Below are 24,171 nucleotides of genomic sequence, written 5' to 3' on the forward strand. Positions count from 1 at the left end.
TGGAGCCCGCGGAGGTAGCAATAGAACCCTAGGAAGAGGAAAAATGGGAAATGGCTTAGAGTGCCTGAGATGATGGGAGAGCGCAGGTCCATCCCAGGAGGTTTTTTTATAGGAGGGTGAAGGGAGGTATAGAATGGCAATTTTCGCCAAGGGGCCAAATGAGTTGTGCGCAGATAAGAAAACAGCCAGAAATGATTTGGTGATTTTAATGCATTCTGCTTTAATTTGGTGAGTAGTGATGGCGTAGTTTAACGTCTTAGCAAGCTATAGTTTATTGCATGCTAATGAAAATTTTGAAAAACACAGAAATATTTCTTTCTATTAAAATTATTGAAAAAAATGAAGCATATGGGGAGGATCATGCTAGCATTTTGGTTTGTGCGAGGAAATAGAACCATGTGCTTACATGTTCCGATAGGAATCTCTAGCTTGTTGAGAGCTCTGGTCGAATAAAAACCACAACTGAGTTAGAGTAAATAGTGTTGACTATTAGGCTAGGATGCACGCAATCAACGGAACGCTTCCGAGACAACTTAGGTTTCTCTACAAGCCAATAAATCATTGCTCATAATGCGTATCATGTTCAAATAATTGAAACGTTGTTACTTGTTTTTTAAATACTATGAAAGCAGTGTTGATGAATTAAAATAAAAATCATTTTCCAAATAAATAATTTTTATTGAAATAAAAAGATCATGATGGTGATCTTGCTGGGAGGATGACGTGGATCATGCCGAGCCCTTGCCGCATGTCCGTCCACGCCACTGAATGAACTATGCGGAACGGCGGAGCGCTGTGTACTACTCTAGCCAACGTGCACTGGCATTGGGAGACATTTTATTTTTGCGCAGGGCCGGGTGAGCCAAAACAGCTACCTGCAAGGCTGCTGCAACTCTGGTGCATGTGTTTGCCGCCGTTTATATTCTGCTAGTTTATTTTTCAAGGTCGTTCTTATATATATTTGTGAAATGCACCAGTGCATTACTTATTATTAGCTAGTTAATTTGAGGGAAAATATGTTTTTCATCCCCTTCGATCAGGGTCATGTTTGCATTGGCACGATAAGTGTATATGTACATCGCTTATGTCAGGAGATGGAGGAGATAACAAAAAAAGAGGTGAAAGAGCTCTCATGTAAGAGCCCAGGTTTACACGGTCTCTAAGTAAGTCTTAATAGGCATGAAAGAGATTAGAAGAGGGAAAAGTAAAGTCGTTGAACACTTTAAGAAATCATATTTCTTTTATATAAAGAAATAAGTTCTGACTTTTTTGCATATCTTGATGTGTACAGCCACCATATTACTTATTACGATAGATCATCCAAGTGCATTATAATAGAATGGGTTAAAATAAAATGGAAACACGATCACTATTGGAATACGAAATACTCCTGTGAGTGGCAAATTTCCCTGTGCGTTATCTGTGAAACTCACAGGAAAACTGGCCCTGGCCTAATGTAGCCTTTCTACCGGCCCAAAAGGAGCCGAGCACACCCTCACGCGCATAAAATTAAACTTGGGCTTGGCCGCAGCGCGCATCCACTGCATCTCCACGACGCGCCGCCACCCCTGCCACTCCATGCTGAGCCACCATGACCTGCCTGCCGCCGCCGGCCATTCCTCTTCACCGCTGCAATCCTGGCCACCCATACCTTTCTCTTCCTTTATCTCTTCCCTTCTCGTTTAATCAGCTCCATCTCTCGTCCTGCACAGGTCCATAGCACAGCAGCAACGTGTGAGGGTACCCGGCCATGAAGGAGGCCCTTGGATTCATGGCATCGTCCGCCTGTAGGCGCCATTAGATCCATGGAGGAAAAGGCTAGATCCACTTCAGAGGCTTCGTCCCTGGCCTTTTCTCGTCGGCGGTGAGCTCCTCGATCTCCCAGTGCCCCCCACCAAGCTCCTCACCATGCCACAACAAGCAAGCACAAGGTATAGCTCATATATACTCTCCCCTTCCCTTCCTACTGTGCCATCAAAAACACAAATAATCTAATCATGGTGTAACGACAGGCAAATTTGATTTTCCCTGTCAAGCTAGCCCTGTCGGTAATTTTCTGTCGGTCCACTGACAGGGAAATTGATTTTGTATTTTCCTATCAGTATTTTTATTTTCCTATCGGTTTCCTTATCGACAGGGAAAAAACCGTTTCCAGTAGTGAATATATGCGACATCAAACACATAGTCTACTGGTGAAACTGCCGCCCATATATTCTTGGCAAAAAAAAAATTCATGGCAAGCACTTGTATGGAATGGCATGCCTGCTTAATTTCCTTTCGCTCTGCCACCTTTTGCAATATTCTTCAAAATCTCAACCGGCAGTATATGCCTATAAAAGTCCGGCTAATGCTTTTGCAATATCATCTTGACAAAACCATATAGCCTAAAAACCACCTTTTGCAATATCATCTTGACAAAACCATATAGCCTAAAAGAGCGAGCCACCCCGGCTAATGCTTTTCTCCTCTGTTGTACTCCTGTATTGCTAAATCATCCATAATATATATGGTCCATATTCCTAGGAGTATCTAGGGCAAAGGAAATTTTAACTATACGCCAAATGGATTAGCAAAAGGACACTCAAAGAACAAATGATGAATGGTTTCATTTTGGTTATTACAAATGTAAATAAGCAATAGTGGATACTTCCATTCCAATTTCTTAACAGATAATGGAATTATGTTATTGGAGGGAAATTATTGGGGATGATTTGTGTTTAGTGTTTGTCTCTCCAGATGACATGGAGAAAGCTTAATTATGTAGACAATGATAGGCTTTTACTATTGAACACACCCTAATAGATCTTCCTCCCATTAAGGAAAAAAAAAACTCTTCCTCCCACCACGGTGGCGGAGATAGATTGGAAGATTCGACAATGCCCTGCCGCTGATGGATGCGTGTGAATTCAATGGTAAATACTTCAGGTTATTGCGAGCTGGGGATGCAGTTGCAGCTGCCGTTGTCTCAGCAACCTTTGATCTATGGGTCAGAGAGACGTAACTTCCCTGTCCAAGATCAATCGGCCGGGTTCAGTTCCTCACTCGCGACTGAAGGGACAATATTGGACATTCATGACAAACACCAGCTGAACGAAATTGCTGCAGGAATCGAAGTGAAATTGATGTTGGATGGAGGTTTAGCAACAGCTAATGGTGAAGCTTTCTGTGATTGAGCATTTAGTTCTTTGAGAACCATTTGGTGCTTCTTTCTTACAGCAAGTGTAACAATTGTAATAATGAATAGCCACAAACATCTATTGTTGCAGAAGCTGGGACTTTTATTCGGTCGTCTACAATGTCCCTTCTATGCTCTTTTGATCAGATTGTTATGCATACCTCAAGTAATTTATCATCTGCCCATTCCCAACTTCCCATCTATGTACATTTAATGTTTATCCAAAATAAAAGTAATGAACATGATTTGAGACCACACCATTTTTTGGTTTGAGATCCATATTTTTTATGAACAAGAGAGATAGAAAAGGTGGGGAATTTCAATAACAAAATGAAAGAGAAAAATAGCAAGTTACAGGTAATCAAAAGCGTGACATTGGAAATATATAATTTTATGATAGTCTTTTTAAAAAAAATAACATGATCGATTAGCCAAATTAACATCACATGCATGTTAACCCAAAATAAAGGTACAACGAACATTATTTGGAACCACATAAATTTTCTGATTTGGGATATAGAAATAGATTTCTAGTTTGAGATGTAGGAATAGATGAGAGAAATTATAATTTATGATAGCCTTTTGGATATGACATGATTTATTACCCAAAGCTGATGCGAACAAAAGGTGATCCTTATGATCAATTCATGATTAAAACTAAAGCGTAGACATAATTAATTTTGAACGGAAATAGGAAAAAAACAATAATTATGGCAATCCATCATAAACTCATGTAATGCAAATTATTGATTGATTGCAACCCCCATCGTCTAACACCGATGAGTCTTGTGTTCCATCAATAGATCAGATGGAGCTCAATGCACCGGAAGATGACCACATGATATGTTATTTAATATTTACATACCACTAATGTATTTCAATGATAACCTGATATATTACTTAGATTGCACAGGATACACAAATTAATAAGAATTGATGTCATGTCAATTTCTTAGTGGAAAAGCATTATCACAAATGCCGAATTTTGTAACATATAATGCCAAACTTATACCATGCAAATCCCGAGAAAGCATATGATTTTTGCATAGTAAATAATATTACTTGTGCACAGACCTCGTCACCACTAATAAAATATTGTCACTGAAAAACACAAAAGTTTGAGTCCATGTTTGGTGCAATTAGATAATGTGCATTTGTCATGATAATTGCGTCACTATTAATACAAAGAGTAGTGACACTTAGCTTGCAACTAGCCCTACTAGTTAGCTGTGGCGGAGGACAGTGGAGACCAAAGGGGACCGTGGCCCTTGGCCCTTCCCCCCTGAGTTTGTTGTTTTCTATGGAATAACAGTAATCAATCCGGTTAAAACAATGGTAATTGCTCTAGATTATTAGTATTGCCCCCCCCCCCCCCCCCCCGCGCCAAATAACCAAACGACGCTTGCAGGTACTTTTGTTGTTTTTGTTGCCACCGTGGACCTAAGCATGCATGAGCTCTTGCCGTCTTGCGTGGGCATCGCACCTTGACGATGCATCGACGCCTAGCTTGACAAATACGCATGAAAGGTGGCTTGCAGGAAAATGGTGTTTAATCATTTAACAGTAAAAACATAAGTGTTTAGTTTGCATTGGAGGATGGGGTTCTTATGTGGGCGCTTCATTCATGGGGTTTTATGTCTAAACGCCTATTTAATAGTTCTTCTATTGTGCATTCCATAAGGCTATGAGTATGGCGTCAAAAATCTAAATCATAGTTGTCACAATCTCAATTCCTCACTAAAAGTAGTGGTTGGTAGTGATGAATTATTGTTATAAAATAAGGAATATTTGTGCTAAAAATCATCACAATGTTTTTGTGATGCCAATATTAGTGATGACTATGAAGTTTGTCACAAAAGGGCTGATCCCTGATTTGTGATGATTGGTCAAGACCAAAAGGAGTGGCAGAGCTTCAACGTAAATGCAAGGTGGCCTAGCAAAGGAATTAGTAGTATAATTACACAATTAACTTACACAAATCACTGTTACTCAAAGGCGAATTGCAAAGGACAGACAGTGGCGGAGATCGATGGGGCAATTTGGCATATTATTGTAAATCACTTGAGGTTATGAGCTGCGGCGCTTGTTGTAGGTCTCGGCTTTCTTGGATGGTATGGTATTCTTTGATCTATATATATTCTTTGCAAAGACGGTCATACATGGAACTTCTGGCCAAGATTAAGGGATTGGCTGGGTTGATCACTACAAGAGCTTAATATTCCATAGTTCCTCACTGGCGGACGACTGATGGCATTTGTGACAACTGACAAACACCAGCTGATGAATTGAACTTCGAAACTAGCTGCTGTACAAGTGCAGTTTGATGTACATGTCCCTTGTGAGCTCTTTCGATCGGATTCTTATGCGTACCTGAAAGTTATTTATCATCTGTATTCCCAATTTCCTAGCAATGTAGATAACAAGGTATTCATGTTAATACAAAATAAAAACAATGAACGTCATTTGAAACCACAAACTTTGTTAGTTAAAGAGAGAGAAATACATTGCAATATCTATATTTTTTTACAGAATAGGAGGTGTGCTCTAATATATATAATATACTAAGGGCCCGTTTGGCTGGGCTCCTTGGGGCTCCGGCTCCACGTGACACCGGCTATTGTAGCGTGTTAGTAACCCCAAGGAGCTGGAGCTGGAGAAAAAGAGAGAAAAGAAGCTCCGCGCTACCGTAAATGAACGGTGGATGAATATGAATAGTAGACTGTTAGAACGAGCTGGAGCCAGGAGAAGTCCGGCCAAACTAGCCCTAAAGAGAGAGAAATAATTATATTAAAAAAAAGAAAGCGAAAAATAACAATTTACATGAAACCAAAGGGCATCCCGTCAGAAATATATAATTCATGGTAGTCTTTCCGAAATGTTTTAGGCCAAAATAATGTTGCATGCATGTTAACCCAAAACAAAATAATGAAAATGATTCTGAACCAATAATAATCTTTTTGGTTCGAGAGATACAAATAGACAGGGGAATATATAAATTATGACAATCTTTTGGAAACAACAAAATTGATTAGCCGAAGCTGATGTAAACAAAATGTGACCCTTATGATCAGTACATGATCAACACTAAAATAGACACCGACGACATGATTCAAACAGAAGCTAAGGAAGACAAGAGTACAAATGATGACACAATCCAACATTAACCCATGTAATGCGGATTGATTACTGATCACAACTTAACCCCCATCTAACACCAAGGATGAATCTCTAGCTTGTGCTCCGCCAACACATCAGATGGAGCCGCGTCCACCAGAAGCGGAAGAGGCTAGGTGCTAGTAGTGGCCGGAGCACTAGCTAGCACCAGCACCGGCCTCGGCCTGCCGCAGGGCAAGGCTACCTACCGCTGCTGCCAGGTTTCTGAAGGTGCTCCTGCTGTCGGGGCACAGCCTGGGAGAAGAGGAAGGCGGAGGTGGAGCGCTACTGGTGGAAGCAGCAGCACTAGCACCTCCGCCTCTCATGTTTCTGAAGTTGCTCGCACACTCAGGGCACAGTCCTACAAATGCCTGAACCAGCCCCGGAACCGGTAGCAGAAACGCGGCCTCGTCGGCTAATGGCGCCGGCGCCGGCGCCGACGCCGGCAGAGGTAGTGGTGGTACCACAGGCGGCGCTGCCGCCTTGAGCTTCGCAAGCTCGCTCTCGAGGTGGTGCTTCTCCTCTGTCAATGAAGTGACTTTCTCGGACAGTGAGATGTCTTTCTCGGCCAGGGAGCTGACTTGCCCCGTCAGTGAGATGACCTTCTCACTCAGCGAGCTCACTTGCCCGGTCAGTGAGATGATCGTCTTAGTCTGCGAGCTGGCTTGCTCGTTCAGTGAGATGATCGTCTTAATCTGCGAGCTGAGTTGCTCGTTCAGTGAGCTGACTTTGTTTGTCAGCGAGATGACTTCCTCCTTGTGCTCTTCACCGCGCTTCATCTGGTTGAACCTACAAGAACACACCACAATAAGACACGATGAGCTTGTACTTGCTCCCTGAGGAAACTAGACATAACATGACATGTAACTAATTGCTGTGAGAATCATTATGTCCTATCTGAATCATATATTTTATGATCTTTCTAAGCGGCAACAACATTGTCACCGTGCCTGCATCATACATAAATAAGAATATTAGCAGTACTATTACTATACGTGGTGTCAAATTAAAGAGGCCATTTAGATTAGCGATATCTAGCACTGAATTGATCACTTTTTGCATGACATATCACACTTTATATTACCTTGCCCTGCGAGTCTGGAACCAAACGTGCACCTTTTGCAGTGACACATTGATTCTCCCAGCCAGTTCCTTCTTCGTCTTCTGCAAAAGCATTACATGAATTGGACTCATACTCATACGTCATTAGGACCAATTGTTCACGTTGAAGCTTGCGCATGTAAGGCAACAACGTATATAAGCGGTGTGTGTGTGTGTGTGTGTGTGTGTGTGTGTGTGTGTGTGTGTGTGTGTGTGTGTGTGTGTGTGTGTGTGTGTGTGTGTGTGTGGCCGTGCAAGCGTACTATCCACTTTGAAACTTTATAATAGATCGAAGAAGTTTATTAAAAACAAATTAAATAAACCTGCAAAATTACGCAAGATCTATCCAACCGAAGTACTAAATAACGATAAACGTTTCAGAAAAAAACAAAGTACTACAGATCAAGGTAACATCTATGAAGAACTAACGTTCATTTAAGAGGCCGGTCGCTCAAACTAGTCAAGAAACTCACCGTCTCTGGGTTTTGGTTCTCCTGAAAGGCTTCTTCCAGCACGTCAGTCTGCTCACGGGTGAGCCGCACGTAGTTGCGGCCCTGGGACGACGACCCGCCGCCGCCCTCCTCCTCCACACCAACCCCATCCATCTGCTGCATTTCCCCGTCTCCGCTGTGCACCGGGTGGTTGCTGGTGGTGTCCGGGAGGGCTATCTCCATCGTCGCGTTCTTCCCGTTGTCGTTGGACCCGTTACCATCTGCAAATACGAGGAAGAGCAATCATATTTCATGGTTACTACACACAGCATCTATTCAACGTAGAGAGGTTTGAAAAAACTTATTTTCCATGCATAAAAAAAGATTGAATAGACTGATTGATTCGTCTACTGGAGCCAGACGAGGAGAGTTCAGATATTTCAGGGGTACGTATATACCAGCAGCGGCGACGGCAAGCTCCAGGCCTGATAAGGACTTGCTGATCCCCGTGGGCTCCATGGATCCCAGGAGAGAAGCACTAGCTAGAAGAAATGGGAGAGGGCTCCGATGGGGACACCTGAGAGGCTGAGCGAGATGATGGAATAGGATGGCCCTGGGGGTGGGGGTTTTATCGAGGAGCGGATGGAGAATAAATGGCAGTTCTTGAATGAATTGGGTGGCAATATAATAAACCAACATCCAAACATGCATGATCTGGGATTTCATGTACAAACACTCCAACAGCCAGACATGAGACATGCATGATTTGGTGAATTCATTACGTGAAAATCTTCGGTATCAACATTTTAGCAGGCAATTTATTACTAAATGGAAATTGGAATTGCATATACTCATTTGTAATTTAAAAATAGCTACATAGGTGAAGCATACGAGGAGAATAATGCTTATGTGTTTTTTTTTTTGAAGAACCATGCTTATGTGCTCTCGACACGCAAGAACATTGTTGTGATTCGGTTGAAAAAAAGACACAAATGGGCCAAAGTATCTTTTTATTGAGCTTATTGTTGGGTTATTAGCTCGCGTGCTACCATCTGGAGTAACGGAACCCTGCACGCAAAAGCTCTATATCTGTGACATATAACTATACACATTATTTTGCCTAGAGGCAAAACGGTCAGCATGATTTGTTGTCGTGCATATATATAAATCTCATCAAGGGATGATGCTTAGCTTATTTTTTGTGACAATGTTTATCCACCTTTGAAATCGATTCTTCCTGCATTCCAACCAATAACGACATCGAAGCAAAGAAAGACCGTGCGTTGGTTAGTTTACATGACTAGAGTGAAGCAAAGACAGACCGTAGCATATGTGGTTCAATAGGAATGCCGTTGTGCTCCGGTCGAATAAAAGCCACAATTGAGTTTTGGTAAATTTTTAATGGTGACTAGCAGTGAAGCAAAGAAAGATCACATGCCTATGTGTATAATTTTAATAGGAATGTTGTTTTGCTTAGGTCGAGTAAAAGCCGCAAATAAGTCGAAGTAAATAATGGTGATCGTTTGGATTAATGCATATGGTTAATAGCGAAGTAAATAAAGGTCGCACGCCTACGTGTCTCAACAGGAATATCGTTGCGCTGATCGAATAAAAGCTGCGACTGAGTTGACGCATATAACGCGGCTTATTATCGTACCGGTGCGCATGGCCACAGTGGCATTTGTAATGGAACCGTTTCATAATATAACAACCTATGTTTCTTTAAGATGCGCGAAAAGGCACTACTCCTAAATTTGGCGCCATATTGCTAATAACCAAACAATTGCTCATTTTTTTTAATTATTGTGAAAATAGTACCAGTGACCCAAAATGAATAAACATTATTTTTTTAAAATGATATTTTCCAAACAAAAATTATAATAATTATCTTGCTCGATCTTTACAGATATGCTTCCAGCAATCAACTAATTGTTGCTCATATATTCCATAAAGTATTCCAGTTGGATGCAAAACAGTAGAATCAATAGTAAATCAGCAATCTTTATCCAGGTTGTTTCTGGACTCAACAACTACTGTGGTTTACTGGTTACAGAATCGAAGATGATTTTTTTGATTAAACGACAGTTGGACGGGCGGTTGGTTTGAATGGTTTGTCGTTGGCGGGATAGACCGCATCGAGCATCGTGCCATAAATTATCTTGCTGGGGTTGAGATGTGCTGTGAAATCTTTACAGATATGCTCCCAGCAAGAGTTGATCATACAGACACCGTCCAGGTGGATTCAGAATCATAGAAATTAAATTATACAGAATCAGCAAAAATCTGAATCCAAAACCCCCGTGCCATTTTCATGCCAGCCCATGAGCCACTGGGTTTGCGCGTCCGCTTGTACCCCCACCACGATCGTTTTGGGCTTAACTCAACCATGGCAGGCCGAACCAATCCCTTTCCTCTGTAATGGGCTGCAGAGCTAGAATCTACGAGCCCGCGCTGAGCAAAAGGCTGGGCCGATCCGTTTACTTCGTCAGAAACTGAACCATAGGATCGCGCCATCCAATTTAGGCCTCCCAATCAACCGTTCGATCCGATATTGGCGGCCGGAAGGCAACGAGAATGCGAGATAGTGCAGCAGAGGGCAGTTTGGTCATCTCACACTGTTTGGAACTGGAACAATGGATGGACCTGCAGCCACCGTGACATATGTGCAGCCACTTGCTGGAAAGAAGATCGAATACACATTCGCGTAAAGATTTACTTCCAACTGAAAAAATTTACAGGATTGACGTGGCTCCACGGAGGAAAACACGTGGAGCTACTCAGTCAGACATAGGTTTGTTTGCAGTCAAAAAATAGGGGGGAATTTACATCACAACAAAGTTACTGGCGTAAGAGCTTGTAGTATTAGTGGCTATAGACTCTTGCCGTAGGCTCATTCCCAGCGTGTGGAAGTTAACATGCTATTGTACCAGCTATATTTGATCGCTCCAGTGACTTAGAGACAATCAGGTCTCCAGTTGAGCGATCAGGTTTTCAGTTGAGCGATCTTCTTCGACACCTCATCAATTGTTTCGTCCACGGTCTCCATAATAGAGTCCTCCTGGAGAAGTGTAGGTTACCATCAGTTCATATTTGACATCAAGAATGAGATGTCAGATATTTACGTGGAATAAGGAAGCGAATATATGCTAGCAGTTTTAGCACAAAAGAAAACATCGGTGCATGTATTTTAGTGAAGAAGAAATTATGAACTGATGTGGTTTACTTACATCTTTGACATGCTTTGGTTTTTCACCTATACACTTGGAAGCACTGATGCTTTCACTCTTCAGCAAGCTTCTCGCACTCAAGACCGGGTCGCTTATGCCATCAGTCACTGACGCATGCACTGGCTTAAGACCTGCATCGCCATCTCCATGTTTATTGCCAATCACTCTTTCCCTGATACAAGATATGAGGATTATTAGTTTCAAGTAGATTCTAACTAGTACGAGAACAGGCAGCTCAATATGAATTGTGTTTAAGGTCTCTCTTTTGTTTACTAATAAAAAACTAATGTACCTATGCAAGCTACATATGCCTAATCTATTGCAACGCCACTGACCTGGTCCAAATAGAAGGTTCTCTGGGAACAACATAAAATTCTCAACAAGATAAAAGAAAATGGAATCTCTGATGATAACCTTGGTAAAGAAACATTCTGGCGCAGCTGTGGACTGGGCTTTTCACCCTTTGCAGTACCTTCTTCCAAATGAGCAAATTGTCGTCTAAAACGATCCACCCCACTGTCATACAAGATATCAAAGTTATATTACCAATAAAGACTCCACGAATCGTGCATATAATTAGGCAACTAGCGCAATAAGCATAGTTTTACAACGCAAGTGTGTTTCTTAAACAAAAGCAGTAGACCCACCTTGGAAACATGAAGGTCATCTGGTTCCCATCACCTCCACGTAGGTATTCTTGCAACATTTGAGGATGGTACTCCAAAATCTAAAGAGATGTAACAACAGTTTGTAAAGTAAAAAGACAGATAGCAGCTCTACCATATGCCAATAACATAATTGAGCAATCGCACACCTCTCGGTAAATTAATTCTCGGACATCATCTTTTCCCAGCTTCCTCTTCTCAAACTCAAATTCAAGTTTAGAGATAGGCTGTGCTATGGGTTCACGTTCAGAATTTGCTAATCCATTGAAGTATGGATCTGTCAGGGCCTTGAATAACATTTACATATATCAGAATTTGAAAATCCAACGTTTGGAAAGTGGAATCTATCGTTATGGTGAACAAAAGCTCCTACCTCAGCAGCACTTGGTCGTTCCTTGGGGTCAAAAGCAAGAAGACGTTCAAGCAAATGGAGAGCCATAGGATCTACCCCTGGAAACTTTTTAGTAAATGGAACCTTAGGCTTTTTCCTCATATTGCTTAAGTATCGTCGAGCTTTCTCATTCCTTATCTGCAATAGTTCAGTAGTTTAGTGCAGAACACTGAACATACCATTTTTGCATCCAACAATTTACATTTCAGTTCTAAAAAGAATCTATAAAAAGAATAGCAAAATATCGTTGCTATTGAACATTGATGTCTGCTGGTTCAGGAGTTTCAAGCTATGGGTATGAACATTATCAAGGGGCATAGTGAAATAGTCCAAAAAATAAAGCACAAGGTAATGCAGAATAAACTAATGGTAAACTTGTAACTGTCCACTTCTGGTAAAAGACATTTACACAAGTTTTTGTACTGAAAATCAGAAAGAGTGGTACCTTGAATAAAAAAAAAATGCTTGATAAAATTGTGGAGGAAATCAGATGCAAGGACTCACTAGTAATTAGTGAGCATACCTTAGAGATGGACTCTGCTGAAGGTGTACCAAGTAGATCAGTCATAAGATCCAACTGATGCACAACATTCTTCCCTGGAAAGAGTGGCTTCCCCGTGAGCAATTCAGCAAATATACATCCTACGCTCCAAATGTCAATAGCAGGAGTGTACTGCAAAAGTCAATGCCAAATTCAGAACCTTGCCATTCTATAACATTTGTAAAACAAGCACAGACATAATCCTGCACAACGTACATTGTTCAATTAATACCCAGCCAGTTATGCAACATTATATTAGCATGTAAAACACACCTCTATGTTCCACATTCACATTTTAATGGAAGCAGCATTGGTTGGTGGAGGAGGGGGGTTATGTCATATGTTTTTTGAAAATTGCTAGGAAGAAAAACATATATATCATAAGTTAATGCTGCCAAAAGAAAAGGCAGATGAAAATTGAATAAACATCTGAATAATACATTTTGCAAGAGCAATAGATACTCTAAAAGTAAAAGGGGAAATACCGTTGCACCCAGGGAAGTTAATCAATATAATTGTAATTGGTTAAGTCAAGAACTCAACATATCACCTGATGGTTAAGATTAACCTGAACAACAGGTGATAATCTGGAACCAGTATTGATCTATTGGATCCAAACTTATCATACTAATATAACAATTTCAGAAGAACATAAGACTTGCACATTGCAAAATGAAACTCAGGTGAGAATTCCCTCACCTTTGAGAAAAAGGAGCCACATAATTCTGGAGCTCGATACCATCTAGTTGCCACGTAATCCTACAGCAAAGGACACAAAATCCTAAGAAAACAAAATTTAGTTGTTCAATAAATAAAACTTTGCTCGACACAATCAAAATGTCTACCGTCCAGAATATGGCTGATGGGGTCTCACAGAATGACACACGGGCAAGGCCAAAATCACAAATCTTCAGCTTGCAGTCAGCATTGGCTAGAATATTCTTTGGCTTAAGATCCCTATGGAAAACGCTTGCTGCAAAATCAAGATTTACAGAATGAACATAGAATCTACACATAACAAGATGTGACAAATTATTAACAAGTCCCATATATATGAAGTCCAACAACCTGCATGAATGTACTTCATTCCACGAAGCAGCTGGTACAAGAAGAACTGGTGATGCTCCGCTGTGAGATCATCATTTGCTTTTATTACCTGATGGAGATCTGACTCCATCAACTCAAAGATTACATATATGTCCCTGAATTCTCTCCGCGAAGGAGGAAGCATAATGTGCTTGATCTCAACTAAGTCTGGGTGACGCAGCAACCGGAGCAGCTTGATCTCCCTAAGGATGCGGGTTGCATCGGAGACATGATCAAAGACATCAACAATCTTCTTTATAGCCACACGCTCACCAGTCTGGGTGTCAACAGCAGCGGCCACAACACCGTAGCTACCTTTGCCAATGACTTCACTGACTTGATAGCGGCTTGCCTCGCCATACTCTGTAAAGAATTCAGACTCCTGAAAGAGAGCAAGCTAACAGTTACCGAATGCTAGATGGAGTAATTATTCTGGTACAATACAGTGCACATATAGGATTACTAGGCGAACAGAAAAAAAAAGATACAGCATTTCACTGTACAGGCAATGGTAATCAAGAATTGAAGCATCAAAGGCATGAACCTACTGGAGGACATTTTGTGATCCTTTCATATTTAGTTTGAATTAGAGGCAACAGCAACTTGGCTAACTAACTGAAGGTTATTGCTCCCAAATCAATAATAAGCTGGCAACCACCAGTGCCCCATCAAAAGTCAACAAGGAACATGGCACCCGCAGAAAAATTATTACACTGCAATCAGCCCGTACCCTCCTCTTCTAGTGTTCATTAATTCAGTTTCAAATGACAGGGACAAGAAAAAGGCACAAGGCTTTTCCTACATCTTCCAAAAGTCGATACTGCAAATTGTATGATGTTTCCATAAATCACAAGGCTTTTCCTAACCGCGTTGATGCACGACTGTTTGCAAATCACATTGGTTACTGAAGCATCATTTCTGACGCCACATTGAGCGCGACCATCTCTCAACCCAACTACGCGGATCCGAAAGCACTGACGAGAAGGCACAAGATCATTCAATGGGATTCCGTTTGCCCTGCCCAGCGCGCGCAGAGTTAAATTTCCACACCTAACACCTCACCATCTCGTGACCGCATCACGAGGGTAAAGCTAGCAGCCGCCGTCCGCGGATGGATCCAAACATCACGATCGGAGGCAGATGGGAACAGAAAAGAAGCAAAGAAAGGAGAGCAGAACAGGCCGCAAAGATCCAAGAGCGCGATCACGGGGACGCTATGGAGTTGACCCACCTTCTTGCTCGGATCCATGGGTGGCGGCTTCGTGCGCACGGGCGCGCGCGGACCTACGCCCCGCTCCTCGAAGACAATGCACCCCTCGGGCTCGGACTCCGGGCCCTCGGCGACCTCCTGCCACCCTTCCTCCTGCTGCTGCTCCTCCTCCTCCTCGGCGTGGGGTTGGTGCGGGAGCGAGTGTGCGTGGAGGTCTTTGCCGGTGGCGGTGTTGTCGTTGTTGGTGGTGGAGGTCAGATGGAGGGAAGAGGAGGAGACGCGGCGCGAGCGGTGTCGGAGCCAGCGGATGAGGGAGCGGGCGCGGCCGCCCATAAACCGCGCGCCCTGGGCATCGGGCGCGCGTGCTCCCGGAACACCTGGGGACGCCCGGCCGCCGCGGGGAGCGCGTCGCGGGGGAGGGACGGAGGCAGCGAGGCCGAGGCCGAGGCGCGCGGGGTGGTGTCGGGGCGAGGCGTGCGGGGGAAGTGGCGGTTCGTGCCGGTTGGAGACTCCCGCCGGGTGGGGTGGGGTGGGGATGGGATGGGCGGGACTCGGGGGTGGGGCCGGACATCCAGGTGGGACAGGGGTGCGGAGCACGAGCCCACGGACGTAGGCGGAGGGGACGGCGTTTCCAATCTGCGGAGTGGTGAACACGTCGGCGGAGCAGCAGACATAGCACGGGAAACTGTTTCTGTTTTCCCCCCTCGAGTTTGTCTTGTTCTTTATGGTTGGTGAAATCTTGAAACAAATTTGTTAAGATAATGGCGGAAATTACGGTCAATCGAATTAACCTGGATTTATCTCCAAGGACGCGGTGTTCACAGTTCACACTACCTATGAGGGTGCTCATAAATATATGTTGTTTTAAAATAGCCGACATGCTCCCTCCATTTACCTTTACTAGCAAATATGCCCAGAGAAAATTATAAATTTTAAAATAAACTGCTTAAGTAACTATATACTTGTGTCAATACCATTACTACACCGTGTACCGTTCATTTAGCGCTAGATTTTAATTGATACTGTAGAAAAGATGGTATACAAATAATGCTAGTTGCAGGCTTGCATCTATGGAATAGTACTAAAAAATTGAGAAAGATAGGATCTTTTTAATGTTTTACGTAATAGATACGGTCGTCAGTTCATTTTATATAAAATATGAGGACTTCTATGTAAAACTACAATCCTTATCCTCCCTTCCATCGGACCATAAGTTCATCTGCTACGAGCTTCCTTCTAGTCAATGCTCTTGCTTTGCTTGTGTCGCTCCAATAGCGAGCACCATCGCGAGCGGTGGCGGCGAGTAAGGTGCTGGTCAGCTGAGGACAGACTGATGGAGCCACGGGGTGCCAACTGCCAAGTGCTACAGGTGTGCCCCTCGCCTCGCCTCCCCTCCGTCACGTTGACCAATGCATGAGGAGCAGCGGGGGCGCGCCGTGTAGGCTAGGTGGAGCTAGTCGAGGGCCTCGGTGTGGATGGCCATGGCAGCGTGCTGGATGAGCGCAGGAGGCAGGGAGGCCAAGTTGCTGAAGGATGCGAGCTACAATCCATGCCGAAGTTTGGTGCTCGTTTTGGTAGGCACATCGGGGCTCTGGCACGGCGGCGGCCTGGCGGTGCGCGGAGGCCAGAGCACGAGGCAGCGGCTCAGCGGCGCACCAATCGGAACCTGCGTCTCGGCAACAAGGTTGGGTAGCACTTGGGGCGTGGCCAAGCAGCCGACGGACGGTGGGTTTGGACAGTGCGGCTGCGGCCCTAGCTCCAACTCGCGGCACTGCCGAGGTGGCCGGCCCTGGCCAGGCGAGCACGTCAGGCCGCTCCAGCTCGCAAAATCGTAAGAACTATCCAATGACTACGGGTTGATTACGAAACAGTTGAGAGACTTTTTTGCACAACAACCATAATGGTCGGAAGAAACAACCGTGTTTTAATATTAGGTAGAGATAAGACGTGATATGACTGATACGATCTCCCAAATTACACTTTGACCGTTCGTCTATTATATTATATTGTTTATTGTTATAAAATTATGACCATTGGAGAGTACATTTAATTATGAATCTAACCATTTCAAGTTACATTATAAAAATTTAAAAATGTTGACTAAATTATTGATCAAAGATTGTAAATTTCAAATTTTAATATGCGCGTATGTCTTACAAATAAAAATGGAGGGAGCAGTATCATCACAACCGTCGAAGAATATTTTCATACAATAGCAAATTGGCAATGTAGGAAACTGTGGTTAAAGTTGCAGGTTAAAGACTATGTTGATATCCAAAACATTACACATTTATTACTGGTGAAGGGAGTAGAATTTTGTCTCGCAGCAAAAGAAGAGAAATGAGATTTTATAGAATCATTTCGTTCAAAAAAAAGACGATTTCATAGAATCAAACTACAAGGAACGGCTGCTACTGCACGCACCACGTGAAATGCATGTGAAAGGGCCATGACAGCTGTTTTTCATCTCTGTCCGTGTTCCATGGAGAAAACATATGCTACTGCAAGTCTGCAGTTAGTACAAACCACCAGGTAAAGAGTTTGGTTTGTACCTAATCTTAATCAATTAAAAGATGAAGGCAAAAGCACCATGTGAAATGTATGCGAAGGTCTATAATCATAAACAGAATACTGTCTACAATCCAAACAAAGATGTCCACTCGCTGTGCTGTGCAGCGTCAGTATTCAGTAGTCATAACCCTGAAATATGAGAAGATTCTCTGCTTGTGTGTATATGCATCTTGTTGCTGCAGTTGAGCCACGAGGTCTGTTTGGTTGCCAATGCCATGATCAAGTTGTCAACCACTTTGCTCACAAAATACTCTGCTTCTCGCCACATGGAGATTCCAGATGCGAAAACGTACACGATGATCTCAAGAGGTAAAAGCTCTTCTCAGTGAAAAAGCTCAGTTTACCAAACAAAAAAGACCTACAGTAAAAATGTCAGAGTTACAACTAAGTAGAGGTAAATAGTTAAAACTTAAAAGGCCAGTACTTCCAAGAATATCCAGGAAAAAAAGCAGTCCAACTTTCCAGCATGGCAGCACATATGGATGCTAACGGTAAAGAATCCACTATTTCTTTGGATAAAAAAAATCTAGACTAGCATCCAGGATAGGGTAATGACGTGCTCCATCCTGTGAGCCTGATAACTCCCCCTCCTCAATTTTCCTGTGACACCGAAGCACACCAGCAACCACCCATTCTCAAATGGGCTACAAGCTTCCAAGCCACAAGTCTTCTGTGTACCGCAGCAGGGCCAAATCAAAAGACACGAAGACGCAGTCTTTCTCTTTCCCCCCTGCACCATCAGCATATGGAAATTTTGTCAGCTACCAGGTAGTACCACACTACTGGACACGGAGAGATGAAAGAGACTTGTGTGATACATGACTTCGTTTTTGCAAGGGGATAAACACAGATAGGCAATTGCGGCGCCAATACGGGATGAATAAGGCCAGCCACATGTTCTGGTGGTGTATGTTCACCAGCTCTCGCAGGCACCGAGTTTCTTCTCCAATCCATCTTCAGGCTAAACATACGAAGAGAGTTTAGCCGGCTAGGCCAATCATACCTGCTCCAGCTCTGCTTCGCCATCTTTTTGATGAGTAGAGGCTCCCCATCTCGGCCCTCCTGCCGGTTGAGGCCGGCAGAGTGATGAGTGATCGGAGTCATGCTCGTGAGATTGGGCTTCGTCGTTGTAGCCTCCGTCGCAGCTTTAACTCTTAAGAGAGTTAACAGTGGGGGCAGGCATAATAAAGGTAACACTCAATAGTTCAAATAGTTTCTTGTGTTACTTTGAGTTATTCACTCAAGCATCTGTGCTTTCAGACAATGGCCAAGCAAGGGAAAGGAAGGACAAGACACACCATTCTGAACATGTGTGTATATCTTATACCAGTTACAATTTCCAAAAAAAAATGCTGTAGTAGTGGCCTATGCCATACTGATCTTCCCAGCTGCTGTTACAGGGTGAGAAAGAAGAAGAGAAGGAAGAGGTTAAAACAATCAGTGGCATAATCAACTCAGCCCGGTCCCTAGACGATGACGACGATGATATGCTTTCTGAGATTGAGAGCCTCCTGTCAGGAGACATTGACATCCCTATACCAAGCGATCGGTTCGATGTCAATGGACGGTCACAGTACAACGCTCACATGGCTAATGAGGCCGCTGAGATAGACAGGCTGCGCAGCCTGGTGAGGGAGATGGAGGAAAGGGAGGTGAAGCTCGAAGGCGAGCTGCTGGAGTACTACGGCATGAAGGAGATGGAGACCGACGTTACTGAGCTGCAGAAGCAGCTCAAGACTAAGACAGCGGAGATCAACATGCTCAACAACACCATCAACTCAATGCAGGCAGAGCGGAAGAAGCTGCAGGATGAGGTTGCGCGTGGAGCGGTAGCCAAGAAAGAGCTTGAAGCGGCTACGAGCAAGATTAAGGAGCTGCAGCGGCAGATGCAGCTGGAGGCCGGCCAGACAAAAGGTCAGCTGATGCTGCTAAAGCAGCAGGTCATTGGATTGAAGGCCAAGGAAGAAGAGGCGGCAAAAAAAGAAGCCGAGGTCCAGCGAAAGCTCAAGAAGCTCAAGGAATTGGAAGTGGAGGTAATTGAGCTCAGGAGGAAGAACAAGGAGCTTTTGTACGAGAAGAGAGATCTCATAGTGAAGTTGGATGCAGCAGAAGGAAAAATAACAGAGGTACCTTACTACTGGTACTCTATTATTAATGAGGCATTGAATTAGCAATACATTGTTTTCTCTTACACATGATTCTCAGTTTGTCACCATGCAAGATATTACAGCCTACCTATCAAAATATTTCCTGGCTACTTCAACACAAATTCAGTTTGATAAATTAGCACTTTACTAAAGCATGGGTTAAGAAGTAGCCTTACATTTAACAACCACATCAGAATTTTCATATTCTATACAAAGGAAGAATGTACCTACTAGTTTCCTGCAAAGTATTCATTCAGTCTTCATATGCTTTTGAGATGTGTGTTAATGGCATACCCTATTATGTATCATGCAGAGTGATGTAGTCGCCAACGCAAGAGAAGAGATAAACAAGCTGAGGCATACAAATGAGGACCTCACAAAGCAAGTGGAAGGCCTACAAATGAACAGATTCAGTGAAGTAGAGGAGCTGGTGTACCTGCGTTGGGTCAATGCTTGTCTGAGATTCGAGCTCCGTAACTATCAGATGCCATCAGGGAAAGTCTCTGCACGTGATCTTAACAAGACCCTGAGCCCCAAATCACAGGAGAGGGCCAAACAGCTGATGTTGGAGTACGCAGGATCTGAACGAGGTCAGGGTGATACAGACCTTGAGAGTGTTTCTTCAATGCCTTCTTCACCCGGAAGCGAAGACTTTGACAATGTTTCAATTGATAGTTCTTCCAGCAGATACAGCTTCCTAAGCAAAAGGCCCAATCTGATGCAAAAGCTCAAAAGGTGGGGAAGGAGCAAGGATGACAGCAGTAGTTTAGCCTCCTCAATCAGTGGCTCTCCAAGGAGGAAACCAAGGGGGCCCCTGGAAGCTCTCATGCTTAAAAATGCAGGAGATGGTACAGCCATAACGACGTTTGGACAGAGAGATCCTAATGACATCTTGGACGAGGAAAATGTCGCATCCTCATTCCAATTGATGTCAAAGACAGTCGAAGGTTTTGCTGATGAGAAGTATCCTGCTTACAAAGATAGGCACAAACTTGCAACTGAACGGGAGAATGCAATAAAAGAGAAGGCTGGACAAGTAAGAGCACAAAGGTTTGGCGGTGGGCATAGTTCAGCTCTTATTTCCTCTCCAAAAGGTGCACTTCCACCAAAACTTGCTCAGATTAAGGAGAGAGCCCCTGCAGCTAACGCCGCATCCAGCGAGCAATCTAGTGACAACCAGAACAACATCCTGGTGGTGAGCCAGTTGAAGCTCGCCAACATTGAGAAGAGAGCAACAAGAGTCCCCAGGCCACCTCCCCCTCGATCAACCACTGCTTCAGGGGCTACAAATACTGCAAGTGGAGTACAAACACCACGTCCACCAGGTGCACCTCCTCCTCCACCACCACCTCCTGGGAAAACTGGTGGCCCACCGCCACCGCCACCACCTCCAGGTGCTCTACCCAGGAGTGTTGCTGGGAGTGACAAGGTACATCGTGCACCGGAGATTGTTGAGTTCTATCAAAGTCTCATGAAGCGTGAAGCAAAGAAGGAGACATCTCTAGGATCAGTGTCATCCAATGTTTCTGACGCCAGGAGTAATATGATTGGAGAGATTGAGAACAGATCAACATTCCTCTTGGCTGTAAGTATTTTCTGCTGGCGCCACGTTGCATAAAAATCCTGCCAAATTTACGCATTCCATTATTAATGCATAATATAACTGGTAATCTAAATTTAATATCAAAAGTAATGGATTTAAAAAAAAACATGGAATGTTTCAGGTCAAAGCTGATGTGGAGACGCAAGGAGAATTTGTCGAGTCTCTAGCAAGTGAGGTCCGAGCAGCAAGCTTTGTAAATATTGATGATGTCGTTGCATTTGTAAATTGGTTGGATGAGGAGTTATCCTTCTTGGTAAGTAACCCAACCATATTCTTCATACATCACATACAAAGTAATAGGAGACAACCTGCAAGGTATTGTACCTAGGACACATGTGATCTAATACTAAAGAGGATCAATAACTTTTTAGGTTGATGAACGAGCAGTGCTAAAGCATTTCGATTGGCCAGAGAGCAAAACTGATGCAATAAGAGAAGCATCTTTTGAGTACCAAGACCTGATAAAGTTACAGAACAAGGTTTCATCCTTTACCGATGATCGACAACTTGCATGTGAGGAAGCTCTCAACAAGATGTATTCCTTGCTTGAGAAGTAAGTGTCTCATCTGACCTAGTATTCTCCCTAATGTAGTTATTCTGAAATAAACAGGAAATATTTTTCCCAAGTCTAAGATATATGTGAGAAACATGATTTACCTAAACTGATTGTTTCACTGAACTAACTAGTGTCATACTTGCACCAGAGTGGAGCAGAGTGTCTATGCACTACTCCGTACTAGAGATATGGCCGTCTCACGGTACAAGGAGTATGGGATCCCAGTTGACTGGCTGTCTGATTCTGGAGTAGTTGGCAAGGTGTGCATCTCTAGCATATACCCCATTTATGTTCACCTGATAAGAAACCTATTTTAATAAACTTAATTTTTTTTAAAAAAATGCATGTCTAATTTCCTCATAAAGGTGAGTATGTTATTAGTCAGAGTATTCATCAAAACTAACTCAAATTTCGTTTTATATGTTGGAGTAGATCAAATTGGCATCTGTCCAGCTCGCAAACAAGTATATGAAGAGGGTTGCTTCAGAACTTGATGCATTGCAAGGCACCGAGAAAGAGCCCAATAGAGAATTTTTGCTTCTCCAGGGTGTGAGATTCGCTTTCCGAGTTCATCAGGTAAATTCTCAAATATATATTGGAAACTAGTCACTTCACAGGTGATTTCGAGTCAGTAACTTATCCTTGACCTTCTGCAGTTTGCCGGAGGCTTCGATGCAGAAAGCATGAAAGCTTTTGAAGAGCTAAGGAGCAAGATGACTACACAGACACCAGCTCCACAGATATCTGAAGTGTAATTTGAACACAGGATTCGATACCCATCTAGTTTGGAAAGCCATTTTTAGTCGATTAGCTTAAGTGTACAAAGAGAAGTGTAAATTTCAGTGTTGCAATGTATATGCTAAGAAGACAATAAAGGTCTTCAGGTTTTGTTCATACGTATACCAGTTTTAGTGAAAGCGTATACCTTTTTCATCTGAAGGTTGTAAACTGTACACAAGCAAGTTCTTAAAATGAAAGCTAGCAGAGAGCCAGAAATAGTTTTGTTGGTGTTTTTGAACTGAGCATAGTTTTGCACTTTTGCTACTAGTGAATGTCCATTTTGGTATTCTGAAAAACTGAAACTATGGAGATTATTGTTCCAAATGAACCTTACTACTGAATTTGAAATTCTGAAGGAATTACCCAGTCACTAACCACAGACATACAATGCTGAAATAGCAGATCTAACTTCGAGAAATCATATCAGGACAAAAATCCACCTGCAGGGAGAAGGTCGAGGTTGCGGCGGCGAGCTCCACCTGAACGGAGAAGCGACCGCTTGCAGCGGGCGACTGACTGCGCTCGGTTCGCCGCCTACTAGCCGCCGGAGCCGCCTCGGCTGGCGACAGCGATCAGAGCGGTCAGCGGGGGCAACGTCGCTTGACTGCTTAAGTGGATGAAAAAACAATTGAGAGAGTGGATGAATCCCCCAGTCGGGGGAAATTATGGGGAAAAAGTCCCTTTCCCTCAACTATCGAGAGAGAGGAGAGAAGGTACCACATGTTACCTGACACGTGGAGCCCACCCCACGTCACGTAAAATCACCACTAAAATCAGCGAGGGATTTAGATTCGTACGGAATTGCATAGTTCAGGGTTTCAAACATCCGATTTTACACCACATCACGTAAAACCACCGCTAAAATCAGCCAGGGATTTAGATTTACACGGTATTGCATAGTTCGGTGTTTCAAACATCCGAATTTGCACTTGGAGGATTAAAGTCGGACTTCGTCGATAGTTGAGGAACATCAAAAAGATTTTTTCTAAATTATGGTGATAGCGTCGTGATTTTGGGAGCTCTAGATAACTGGGTGGAAAATGAGTTATAGCCATCCACACGTCTTTATTCAAGCCTTGGAGAATAAATTTATCAGCTCATCACCAGGATCCAACTCATTTAAAGCACTCACACTACACCCCCAAAGCTAGATGGCTAGATGGCTTCCGGTGTTTGAGATTCGTGCGGCTCTTGACGATCTCTTCTTCCTCTTGCTCATTTGCACGCCACCGCAGCTCGCGAGCGGAGAAATTCTGATATTTGACATTCAATACGCGCAGCTCACTAAATTTAACATCCAATCTGCGTACCTTTCAATATTTAACACTTCCTTTTCCTCAATTTCCATCTTTTCCTTTTCTTTTCTCTCTTCAACCCTAGTGAACGGACGATAATACCCCTATTCTCAACGCTTTGCGAGAACCAAAACGTAAAAAGCAAAAGTCGCTTCCATCTGTTCTTCTTCCTCTGCCAGAGAACCAGAGAACCCGTCGCCTGCGCTACACGCCCAACGCGACCTCCACCTGCCGCATCT

General features: G+C 43.3%; 3 protein-coding genes across 3 annotated transcripts; 1 reads left to right on the forward strand and 2 right to left on the reverse strand.

Annotated features, from left to right (window-relative positions):
- Positions 1–6,486: 6,486 nt before the first annotated feature.
- On the reverse strand, positions 6,487–8,379 carry LOC101785765 (homeobox-leucine zipper protein HOX3-like). Its single transcript, XM_004963518.1, has 4 exons — positions 8,319–8,379; positions 7,903–8,141; positions 7,413–7,492; positions 6,487–7,117 (listed from the first exon to the last, which is right to left on the reverse strand). The coding sequence occupies exons 1-4, from the start codon at positions 8,377–8,379 to the stop codon at positions 6,487–6,489; spliced, it is 1,011 nt and encodes a 336-aa protein (XP_004963575.1).
- Positions 8,380–10,543: 2,164 nt separating this feature from the next.
- Positions 10,544–15,470, reverse strand: LOC101774428 (mitogen-activated protein kinase 17). The gene is made up of 11 exons (XM_004961077.3): positions 15,002–15,470; positions 13,753–14,152; positions 13,530–13,657; positions 13,384–13,443; positions 12,667–12,816; positions 12,126–12,281; positions 11,902–12,039; positions 11,735–11,814; positions 11,502–11,603; positions 11,088–11,259; positions 10,544–10,918 (listed from the first exon to the last, which is right to left on the reverse strand). Exons 1-11 carry the CDS (start codon positions 15,311–15,313, stop codon positions 10,844–10,846), a joined length of 1,773 nt encoding a protein of 590 aa, XP_004961134.1. The 5' UTR covers positions 15,314–15,470; the 3' UTR covers positions 10,544–10,843.
- Positions 15,471–18,412: 2,942 nt separating this feature from the next.
- Positions 18,413–22,875, forward strand: LOC101774829 (protein CHUP1, chloroplastic). Its single transcript, XM_004961078.3, has 9 exons — positions 18,413–18,741; positions 18,812–18,861; positions 18,952–19,677; positions 20,012–21,283; positions 21,423–21,554; positions 21,673–21,854; positions 22,006–22,117; positions 22,290–22,433; positions 22,514–22,875. Exons 1-9 carry the CDS (start codon positions 18,654–18,656, stop codon positions 22,610–22,612), a joined length of 2,805 nt encoding a protein of 934 aa, XP_004961135.1. The 5' UTR covers positions 18,413–18,653; the 3' UTR covers positions 22,613–22,875.
- Positions 22,876–24,171: the final 1,296 nt, after the last annotated feature.

The sequence above is a fragment of the Setaria italica genome, chromosome III (genome assembly GCF_000263155.2).
Source record: "Setaria italica strain Yugu1 chromosome III, Setaria_italica_v2.0, whole genome shotgun sequence".
NCBI classification, from domain to species: domain Eukaryota; kingdom Viridiplantae; phylum Streptophyta; class Magnoliopsida; order Poales; family Poaceae; genus Setaria; species Setaria italica.

Bases quoted from the DNA above. Each gene is read 5' to 3' on its own strand.
- LOC101785765 (XM_004963518.1), bottom strand. From the start codon at position 8,379: ATGGAGCCCACGGGGATCAGCAAGTCCTTATCAGGCCTGGAGCTTGCC. The intron at 8,142-8,318 runs GTATATACGTAC...TCGTATTTGCAG, and splicing joins GCTTGCCGTCGCCGCTGCTG to ATGGTAACGGGTCCAACGAC. The intron at 7,118-7,412 runs GTAATATAAAGT...GTGTTCTTGTAG, and splicing joins TTCCAGACTCGCAGGGCAAG to GTTCAACCAGATGAAGCGCG.
- LOC101774428 (XM_004961077.3), bottom strand. From the start codon at position 15,313: ATGGGCGGCCGCGCCCGCTCCCTCATCCGCTGGCTCCGACACCGCTCG. The intron at 12,817-13,383 runs GTGAGGGAATTC...TGACTTTTGCAG, and splicing joins GTGGCTCCTTTTTCTCAAAG to TACACTCCTGCTATTGACAT. The intron at 11,815-11,901 runs GTGTGCGATTGC...ACATCTCTTTAG, and splicing joins GAGAATTAATTTACCGAGAG to ATTTTGGAGTACCATCCTCA.
- LOC101774829 (XM_004961078.3), top strand. From the start codon at position 18,654: ATGCTCGTGAGATTGGGCTTCGTCGTTGTAGCCTCCGTCGCAGCTTTA. The intron at 18,742-18,811 runs GTAACACTCAAT...CTGTGCTTTCAG, and splicing joins TGGGGGCAGGCATAATAAAG to ACAATGGCCAAGCAAGGGAA. The intron at 22,118-22,289 runs GTGTGCATCTCT...ATGTTGGAGTAG, and splicing joins ATTCTGGAGTAGTTGGCAAG to ATCAAATTGGCATCTGTCCA.